Source organism: Anolis sagrei, chromosome 4 (assembly GCF_037176765.1).
Source record: "Anolis sagrei isolate rAnoSag1 chromosome 4, rAnoSag1.mat, whole genome shotgun sequence".
Lineage (NCBI taxonomy): Eukaryota > Metazoa > Chordata > Lepidosauria > Squamata > Dactyloidae > Anolis > Anolis sagrei.
Window position 1 is genome coordinate 20,174,518 of NC_090024.1, and position 11,254 is coordinate 20,185,771.

At 39.8% G+C, this 11,254-nt stretch overlaps 1 protein-coding gene across 1 annotated transcript in view; it reads right to left on the reverse strand.

Annotated features, from left to right (window-relative positions):
* Positions 1 to 10,172, reverse strand: part of FER1L6 (fer-1 like family member 6) — a 124,746-nt gene extending 114,574 nt beyond the window's left edge. The window contains exons 1-7 of the mRNA XM_067467013.1: positions 10,123 to 10,172; positions 9,043 to 9,125; positions 6,492 to 6,621; positions 4,123 to 4,177; positions 3,882 to 4,013; positions 3,147 to 3,209; positions 1,079 to 1,157 (exon numbers count right to left, since the gene is read on the reverse strand). Coding sequence (XP_067323114.1) covers positions 1,079 to 1,157; positions 3,147 to 3,209; positions 3,882 to 4,013; positions 4,123 to 4,177; positions 6,492 to 6,621; positions 9,043 to 9,125; positions 10,123 to 10,172 — 592 coding nt within the window. The remainder of the gene's footprint in view (positions 1 to 1,078; positions 1,158 to 3,146; positions 3,210 to 3,881; positions 4,014 to 4,122; positions 4,178 to 6,491; positions 6,622 to 9,042; positions 9,126 to 10,122) is intronic.
* Between the last annotated feature and the right edge of the window lie 1,082 nt (positions 10,173 to 11,254).

Sequence of the window (11,254 nt, forward strand, 5' to 3'; positions counted from 1 at the left end):
AGGAAATTGCATTAAAGAACACACATTTATTGGACTTTCTAACAATGTAGACCAGGCATGGGCAAACCTTTTTGGCTTGAGACTGCATTGCGGCCCTCCTGACCGGGCCACGAGAAAGGGGAGCCAGGCACACACTGGTTGGGGAGGGCTCTAGAGAGGGTGGGACCAGGAGGAGGCAGGGCCAGGTCATCCTTAGATTAAGAAGGAGAGGCACATGGCGACTGCACCGATCCTCCTCCCCCAATCCTCAGGCTGTCCGCTTGGCATTATGCCGGGAGAAGGGCAAGATAGCAGCTGCCAAGAGTGCTCCAGGGGGCTCTCAGTCACTAAATGCCTTCCTCGAGCTGTCCTCCCGGCATAAGGATGGAGTCACTTGCACCATCCTTATGCCGAGAGGAGGGCGAGACACACAGTGGCTGAGAGCGCTCCAGAGGGCTCTCAGCTGCTATGTGCCTTCCTCCCCAATTTGTTTGTTTGTTTGTTTGTTTTACCATACTTATACCCTGCCCTCTCAACTCCAAAGGGGACTCAAGGCAACTTTACATATAGGCAACTACATACAATTGAAATAAACATTTACATTAAAATAGAATTAATACACATTAAAACATTTAAAAATAGGCCCTCCTCATTTATTTATTTTTTTGGCATAAGGACATGGCTGGCCATTGTGTCCTTCTGCCAAGAGGACAGGGAAAATGAGGAGGGCCTGAGTTAAGCACCCAGGGTGCCGCATCCAACCCCCGGGCCTTAGCTTGGCCATGCTTGATGTAGACCAGTGGTTCTGGTCTACATCAATCTCAACAACTGGTAAACTGGCTGGGATTTCTGGGAGTTGTAGGCCAAAATACCTGGGGACCCACAGGTTGAGAACCACTGATGTAGACAATAGGCCTGACTAAAATCCCTATAATAACTGTTCCATCAAGGGCAATCCTTAAGTCAGAATTAGGTCTGGATTTTTTTAAAAATGTCAATCCATGTGCTCAGAAATCCTGTGAGTTGTCTGAGAGTGGCAATTTGGAATACAATTCAATATTTAAGACAGAAGGATCAAACTGAAAATGTGTTATCTTACCTGGTTGGTTGTATACTGTCCCCAGATCTACTTTAAAGGAGCCAATCAATATACTCCCTATCAGCTTGTTATGCATAACCTGTTAGAGGATGAGAGATCAAAGATTTTTTATTTAATTGCATTTTTAATTGGTGTTTCCCTTAACAGATTAAGGGGTGTTCAGGGAAGTTGTACTGTATATGAAAATGAAAATACAGTGCAACTAATTATTTATCACTGACCAATCTGACCCCAAAAACAAAACTGAGGATATTATTATTACAGTGGAGTCTCGCTTATCCAATATAAACGGCAGAATGTTGGATAAGCAAAAATGTTAGATATTAAGGAGGGATTAAGGAAAAACCTATTAAATGTCAAATTACATTATTTTACAAATCAAGCACCAAAACATCATGTTTTACAGCAAATAGACAGAAAAAGTAGTTCAATACACGGTAACGGTAAATTATGTATTTACAAATTTAGCACCAAAACATCTCAATATATTGAAACAGCTGTCGATCCGGACAGGAGGCAGACTGCATTGGATAATACTATTATCCAATATTATTATCTAATACTAATACTTACTATTTTGGGAACATTAAATGTGCTCTCCTACTCTGAAAGGAAAATATTTGGATTCTCCTCTATCTGTCACTAAGAAATAACAGTGAATGTGTTTATTTGTTGCACTAACAGAAGCAAAATACTGTCTGTTCTCTCTCTTGAAGAAGAACACATTGTACATCCAAAAGAATCATCCCCAATTGCCTTTGAGCTTCCTGTGCAAAACGTTGCTTTGTGGAAATGAAATCAGCGCAGATCACAATAGCGAAGTGATAAACCCAGCACACATTCGTGTTGATTTAAATTCAAGCTTTGACTCGCCATTGACTTTATTTATTCATAAATGTGGTTAAGATTTCACCCACAGCAAAACAAATGATAGATTATTGCCTGGTGTGATGCATTTTGTTCTCACAGCACATCTATTTGTCCCATTATTTCCACTTTATTTTTCTGATGTACTTTATTCTGAAAGGAATGAAGCAGGGCCATGTCTGGTTATCACCACTACACTGAATGTTATTGATGTAATAACCTTAACTTGGGTTAAGCTATCTAGACTTGGGTCTGCTACAAAAGCAGTCTTACATCTACTCTGCAGATTTCATGTAATTTGAGATCACTTTAATTGCCATGGCTCAATACTATGAAATCCTGGGACTTGTGGTTTGGTGAGGCCTGTTGTTGTTTATTGAAGTATCAAATCTCTTTGGTAAAGAAAGCTAAAGACCCTGTAAAACTACAACTTCCACGATTCTGTAGCATTGAGCTATTGACAATTAAAGTGGTGTCAAACTGCATTAATTATACAGTGTAGATGATGTATGCCTGTGACTTTCCAGGGAGACATGGCACATTTTAGGAACTATCTAAGGCCCCTTCTACACTGCCATATAAAATACAGATTATCTGCTTTGAACTGGATTATTGTGTAGGCTAATATAATCCAGTTCAAAGAATTTTATGTGGTTTATCTGCTTTGATAATCTGGATTATAAGGCAGTGAAGAAGAGGCCTGAGTGAATGAGTGTGGTTTGTTTGATACTAATAATTTATTTCTTCTATGGTTGACATAGAAGGGAAAAATGCAATGTTTAAAAATGATTGAGCAAATCTATATAAAAGTATCCACCTCAAATTTGAACACATAAAAACCTTTTCCAATGTACCAATCTTCCATTACATTGTGGTGGCGCAATAGGTTAAACCCTTGTGCCGGTTGAACTGCTGACCTGAAGGTCAGCTGTTCGCATCCACAAGATGGGGTGAGCTCCTGTCTGTCAGCCCCAGTTTCCCATGCAGGAACATGAGAGAAGCCTCCCACAGGATGGTAACACATTCAGGCATCCCCTGGGCAATGCCTCTGCAGATGGCTAATTCTCTCACACCAGAAGTGACTTGCAGTTACCTCAAGTTGCTTCTGACATGATAAAAAAATATTTTTATTGTTTTTCCCAGTGTCTCCTGTGCCAGAATAATCAATGTATTTCTTGTTAATAAGGATGCAAATACTCACAGAGATCTTGATAATTTTGTCGAATAGATGAACTTGAGGTCCGATGAAGTCGAACACAAAATACTAAAGAAGGAAAATTATAAGAACAAGAAACAATGTTAAGCGAAGTATTAGCAGAGTGAAAAATCTTTTATATAGCCATATCCTTCTGTATGCCTTCAATAACAGGATAAATAACTCCTATAACCAGGGGCTTGTCTACTTTGGCAAAATAACCCAGGCTGAACCCTAATGGAAAGCCACAACCAATTAATCACCAAATAGTTACTTAAATATCTGTCAATGAAGGGAGAGCAGAGAAGGGGTCGCCCAGCCTCCTTCAGAAGGCACTCAACTGCCTTGAAGCCACCACTAAAGGTGCATCAACATGGTAGAATTAATGCTGCTTGACACCACTTTAACTATCATGGCTCAATGCTATGGAATCCTGGGATTTGTAGTTTAATCAATCAAGGTACTCTTTGGCAGAGAAGCCCAAAAACTTTGTAAAACTACAACTCTCTTGATTCCATAGCATTGAGTTATGGAAGTTAAAATTATGTCAAACTGGAGTAATTCTGCAGTGTAGATGCAACTTGAGATAACTCAGGAATTGAATCCTTGAGAGGACACATTTCAACATAGCAATTTATTTTTTCTTAAGCACATAAACGAAAACCAGCTTTCAAATTCAATAGGGGCATAAAAGTGTTGCCCAATAAGCGCAGTTGAGCCTAATAAGTGCAGTTGACTTACTTCATTGTAAAATGGTGAGTTGGTCCCTTCCTTGACTGTCGTCTGCTTCTTTTCATCCCCAATTTCTATGATCACCACGGGATCTATATTCTCGCCTACAAGCTGCCGAGCCTCAATGATTGTTATAGCAATCTGTGTGGGCAAAAATGCATTTGCATGTAACTTCTTAACATAACTAAAAGAGTACTGAGAAAAGTTTGGGTCATTTGTTAAAAGTGACAGCCACGATACTGTACTTTACCTGGTAATTCTGGGTTTTCACCTCTCCTTCGTGGATCTTCGATGCCACCTTTGCTCTGTTTCCATTTCAAAACAGAAGGACATGATGCATCAGCTTTTAGAACATTGTACTCTTTCATCTTTAATGACCGTACTGACATTTAGCTTAGCATGTTTTCTCACTACTGACACCAATTTCATTTACAGCTAAAAGACATCCAGGAAAATAATACAGTCTAGAAAAAACTCCAAAGATTGATGGTAGAAATAAATGGGGAGCCAGCATGGTGCAATGGTTCAAGCACTGGACTACAACTCTACAGACCAGGGATGTTCATTTTCCGGTCAAAATAAGGATATAAGAGGACCTTTTACCACATTTTTTCCTCTGTTAATGCAAATGAGCACAGATTCAGTGCTAGTGCCATGTAGCCACCCATCTTTTTAATCTGGTAACTTCCGCATTTTAGATGCTGTTTAGAAGGACCCTCAGATAACTAAGTTTAGGACTTTTTCCTACATACTTAAAAATCAACCCTTAAGAAAAACTAGATTATAGGGTTGTTGTAGGTTTTTCTGGGCTATATGGCCATGTTCTGGAGGCATTTTCTCATGATGTTTCACCTGCATCTATGGCAAGCATTTTCAGAGGTAACCCTAATTCACTACCTCTGAGGATGCTTGCCATAGATGCAGGTGAAATGTCAGGAGAAAATGCCTCCAGAACATGGCCATATAGCCCGGAAAAACCTACAACCCAGTGATTCCGGCCATGAAAGCCTTCGACAATAACTAGATTATACTTAATTGGATGTACTAATGGAACAAATATGATAACTAGATGTGTTCCAAGTCTTTAGGCTTGGAGCAAAGCTTCACGGCACATAAATGTATGGTTTGTGTGTGAAAAGTCCAATGTTTGCCAAACAAATTTTGCTATTTTCCGATGTACATTCCTATTTGCTGTGATCCTATGTATGGAAGAAAGAATTGAACTCAATCTCGAATCCAATTTTAGGTGAGTCAGAGTGAATAAATAATATTCTATCATTGTCAGTTTCTCATTTGTTAAATGGGAAAATATTGACCTACCATGAAGGATTTTTTGTGAGAACACTCACCACAATGTATTGCAAGTGCTGTATAAATATTAAGACTCAAAACATGGACAAGAACATAGTAATCTCTTATATCTGCATTTTATGAGATGTACAGTTTTATCAGATGGGGTTTTATATGTGGCTGTTGTTTTAACAGTTATGTTGCTGTTTTGTATGCTTATGTATTGTTGTTGTGTATGTAACTTGAAGTGCTTTTGTGAGCCGCCCTGGGTGCCTTTGGGGAGATGGTGGTGGGATAAAAATAAATAAAGATGATGATGATGATGATGATTATTATTATTATTATTATCATCATCATCATCATCATCTGGGTAGCCAGTTATATGCTATGCCATGTTGGCTAAGAGATATAGTCTAAAAAGTAACTTCTTCATACATTTTATAAGTAATCACTTAGCCATTATGTATAAGAATTACAGGCCTGTCTTATGTTTTCAAGCATTGGAATTATTATTATTATTATTATTATTATTATTAACCAAGTGTGGTCCAGTGTGGAAGAAAAGCAGCATATACAGGCAGACAAATAATAGTAATAATACATAATTTTAACTAACATTTGCAAGAGATTTCTTTTTTTCAATTGCCTAACCCTTTGAGTTTCTAGAATTGGATAGAACTGATTCTTGGTCAAGCATTCCTCTGACAGCCAGTTCAAGGCTTGTTTCAGACTCAAATATCAACAGCACAGCCCTCCCTACTTTCCAATATAAAATATCACATGTAAGTTCTCCTTTTGGAGTGGCAGCAATCTAAAAAAAGAATGCTAGGAATTTTATCTATCTGCTTGCTTGCTATCCAGACACATTTCTAACTCCACTTTTTAGTGCTGTGACTCCAGCATATGACAACTATCATCACATGTTTACTTTCCAGTTTCAGTAAAGTAATTTGTGAAAACAGAGCCAATTTCCACTGCAATAAGCAGCTGTCTTTCTATAGAGAAAAGTGGAAAGAAAAGCAAAATAATTTCTCTTTTTCTCTAGAAGTGTTTACAACAATATCTGGCAGTTATATCCATCTATCCATGATGGCAATCTTGTTGGCAAGGTCTATTCCTGGCTTGTCTCCTGTCATCACTCTCTCCAGTTCTATACTTGTTTTCTGATGGCAATATTTTGAGAATGGAGCAAGGTATATCTTACTCTATTACAGATGAGCATAAGGATCAAGAGAGAAGCTTTCTCCAGCATATGGGCTTCTTGTCTTTGGCTGTGTCAAGAAGAAGAGAAGGAACTATGCACCACTTTGTGATCCTTTAACACAATACCTCTTACTCCAAATGCCAGTGGTGCCGAAGCTACTGGTGGAAGCTGCGTCATCATACATCGTTTCTCCTTCTTCTCCATCTTGACCAGGAAGAACTTCTTGGTGGAGACTATCTGTGTCATCATGTTCACCTGAAGAAAAGACAAAAAAAGGAAGGAAGGATAGAGGGAAGGAAGAATGATGATGATGATATTTTATTTCTATCCTGCCACCATCTCTCAGAAGGACTCAGGGTTCCTCACAAAACACTCAAGGTGTTACATGCAAAATACAAGTGCAAAACAAAACATACGAGTAAACAATAAACAACATAACAACATAAATTCATGGTACCCCCTGGTAAAAACAATAAAACAGATGAAACAGCAGTATTTGATCTCAGAAATATAAAGTGCTAATAAGGAATCTAAAGGTCCTCATATATATTATTAGAGAGTCTAAACATGGTCGAAGGCTTGTCGGAAAAGCAATCAATACAGATTGCTTCTAAAGCAAAGAATCCCTTTTGCATCAAGTGCCTTCTCTCCTCTTCATGTTGTCTTTTTATTGACCAGAAAATACTTTTCTATTCTGATAGATTTACAGGAATTTTAATCATTTACATCACTGAAGTGCATTTCAACTTCCAATCCAAGCATTTCTGTACTTGGGCTGGAAAGTGCCTAAGACAGCAAAATGTCTTAAGCCAAAGATAAGTTATGGACATGTACACACCAATGCAAATAGTTTGAGCATCTCTTATCTGGAATTCTGAGATCTAATATACTGCAAAATCCCAAACTGCCCTCATAGGTGGCTGAGATAGTGACACCTTTGCTTTCTAGCTGTCTAATGTACATAACCTTTTCATGCACAACATTATTTTAGAATATTACATAAAAGAATCTTCAGGCTGTGTTTATAAGGTGCACATGGAAAATAAATGAATTTTATGTTTAGACTTGGGTCCCATCTCCAAGATATCTCATTATGTCTATAAATGCAAATACTGTGCAAGTATTCAAAAATTCAAAAGAACTCAAAATCCATAACATTTCTGGTTCCAAACATTTTGCATAAGGGTTATTCAACCTACATTTGAAAATGATGTCCCCCTTCACAATATTTGTGGGCTGTCTTTGGAATAGTGTAATGAAATTCAATTATAAGCATCAAACAAGGAGAGTGCTAGCCTCAGTCCCCGTCGATGCTTTTACCACCAACCTCCACGAACAGGGTCAGCAAAGTGCAGACTATTGGCAGTGTGTAGCCCTGAGCTTTGAAGTATCACAAAAGCCCAAACATCCTCACAAATTGAAATAATGTTTCCCCAAAATTCATTTATCTATCTATCTAACTAACTTGGCAGTTTGGAAGGCAACTTTGGTAAAAGGATAATTCCTATAGTTGTAGAGACGTGCCACAAAGTTTCATATCTCGTGAAATCCGGATTCCAAACTGCTTTTAGAAACTTTATAGAGGAGAGATACAGAAAATTGCCTTTTCTATGTAGAGGATAGTCTCCTGTCCATGCATTGCCGAAAGCGAGGAGGAGCTGAGGAGCCTTCTAATCAAGGTGAAAGAAGAAAGCGCAAAAGCTGGGTTGCAGCTAAACGTAAAAAAAATCAAGATTATGGCAACAAGAATGATTGACAACTGGAAAATAGAGGGAGAAAATGTGGAGGCCGTGACAGACTTTGCATTTCTAGGTGCAAAGATGACTGCAGATGCAGACTGTGGCCAGGAAATCAGAAGACGCTTACTTCTTGGGAGGAGAGCAATGTTCAGTCTCGATAAAATAGTAAAGAGTAGAGACATCACACTGGCAACAAAGATCCGCCTAGTCAAAGCCATGGTATTCCCTGTAGTCACCTACGGATGTGAGAGCTGGACCTTAGGGAAGGCTGAGCGAAGGAAGATCGATGCTTTTGAACTGTGGTGTTGGAGGAAAGTTTTGAGAGTGCCTTGGACTGCGAGAAGATCCAACCAGTCCATCCTCCAGGAAATAAAGCCCGGCTGCTCACTGGAGGGAAGGATACTAGAGACAAAGTTGAAGTACTTTGGCCGCATCATGAGGAAAGCCTGGAGAAGACAATTATGCTGGGGAAAGTAGAAGGTAAAAGGAAGAGGGGCCGACCAAGGGCAAGATGGATGGATGGCATCCTTGAAGTGACTGGACTGACCCTGAAGGAGCTGTGGGTGGTGACGGCCGACAGGGAGCTCTGGCGTGGGCTGGTCCATGAGGTCACGAAGAGTCGGAGATGACTGAACGAATGAACAACAACATGTAGAGGATGCCAAAGAAAATGGGACTAGTTAACCATTTCCCCCTACTATTGTTATGATTGGGCAGAAGATTGGACTGGATGGCCCTTGTGATCTCTTTAAGTCCTATTATTCTTTTGAAAGCACCATATTAGGGGTTTGTATAGCATGAGGACAAATGTGACATTTTATCTCCCTCACTTTATCTCTTGCCTGAGGCTCACAGTAACAACTGCCCTGTGACAACAGGGATGACGACAGCTCAGCCTCATTCTCACCCTCTATAATATTGATTTTGCAGGACTTACCCACTGCTCCTTTGTTTGCAATCGTTAACCCCTTGTCTGCTTTCTTCTTCTTCTTTAACTTTATCCCAGCAAACAACCCTTTCCTGCAAAATAAATCAATAAAATACATTAATAACCATTGAAACAAGAATATCTGGGGCAGAATGTTGCCATGTACATGCCCAGCTGGATCATGGTTACTTGAAACCACGGATACAACCAAGCACCATTAATTTACCTTACTTTCAGTCCAAGCATACTGTCATGGTCACTTATACCATGCAATTATCAGGTCCCCAGTACTGACATAGAGCACATGGCCAATGGCTGAAAGGGAGGATAGGATGCTTCAAGGACATGTGCATCGGCCATAAAAGTCAATTGTCCTGAGGTGTGAAAAGGTGGGCTCTGGTATATGGGAAAGGGCAGGTACCAGAGGTTTGGGTTGCTTGTTGACATTGTAGCTATGGCCATATATAGGTGGGCAATAGTGCTAGACTCTTGTATTCTGACCAATAAAGATGTATGGTATCTTCAGCCTCTGTGTGTCTTTGTGTATTCTTTCAAGAGAAGACTAAACCCATAGCCACACAGTTGGAGCAAAGAACCCTTACACATACTTGCATTGGAGGACCTAGATATTCTGAAAAGAACTCTATGGGAATATCTGGAGTAATCATACTACAGAATGACCTAGAGGACCTAGCAAATTCCTAGCTCAGATACAGATGGGTTACACAGTTATGAAGATATTACTGTACTGCATTTGGATTGGAACTTATAGATGGAAACATCTAGATTAATTTGCTGTTGTTTATTCGTTCAGTCATTTCCAACTCTTCATGACCTCATGGACAAGCACATGCCAGAGCTCCCTGTCGGCCGTCACCACCCCAGCTCCTTCAGGTTCAAGCCAGTCAGCTTTGAGCTAGCTGCGTCATCACATCTGGGGCTAGTTGAACTTATCCTCTGCTCCTCCCCAGTAGCATTTTGGCCATCTTCTGACCTGGAAGTCCCATCTTCTGATGGCATACTGACATCTCTGGTTGTACTGATTCATTTCGTTTTCTTGGCAAGAATACTGGGGTGGGCTGCCATTACCTTCCCCGGGGATCGCGTTTGGTCTGACCTCTCTGCCATGACTGTCCCATCTTGATTGTCCCTTAATGGTTTCGCTCGTGGCATCACTGAAGTACTCAACTCCAGCGCCGCAACAAGGCAGTGATCCTAGATTACTTATGATGGTTAAAACCCCAGTTTACACCAGCGTCTTCTTGGGATGCTACTCAAGAAGGTATGCACTACCTCTTTATGCAACAATTCACCCACCCACCCCACTTCACCCCACCTCCAGATAATACTAAATGCTTGACGAGACCTCTTTTTCATAACTCTGCTGGTGGAGTTTTAGACTTATTTTTTTCTGGTGGCTTCTCCCAGCTGCTCATGACAATTGCTCATAGCTTTACCCTCCGCCAGGATCTTGGTCTATGAAGCTGCTATTAAAATAGATTGCTGCTGTACACGTATAAAGTTTCATATCCTTTTGTATTCATGCTGATATCTCCCCTGTAATTAATTCAGGAATAAAGGAATGTGATTAAACTGGGGTTAAACTAATTCAGATACCTCTATCATTGTATTCTGCATAAGAACATGGTTTTAATTTAGATTTCATTGGCACATTTTCACCGTTTTTTGCTAAATCACGCCCAGATCTTATATTAGCATTCCTAGATCATTTCAGATAAGTCCAATCTCCCAGATGTTATTTAATTGTATCTGGCCTTTCTCCCAGCAATAAAATGACTGCTGATTGTAGTTTGGTTGAAAGTAGCTTGGTTTCAATGCAAACCAAGCAATAATCTGCTCTGATCCAGTTCAAAAGATAAAAGATGTAACCGTTTTCCTAGAGATGGAATTTAATTAAATATCCTCCCCGCTTTCAAATATTCTATTTTGCAATGAAAAATGTCTAATTTATATGTTCTATTCCAAACTAACACATCTTACTATCACCCCATTTAGCCATTCACAAACTGTTAGTGATCGCCAAACATTCAGAGATCTGAGAAGTACTCTGTTTAGCAATGTCTAAAGGATGGATCGCAGAACTGTGGAACAGTGCTAACCAATTTTGTGATGGTAGTAATTACCAAAAAGAAGGGAGATGGGACCATCACCTCACAACAAAGAAAGGTGTTTGGGTGCTGGGATCCTTGATATCTATTCA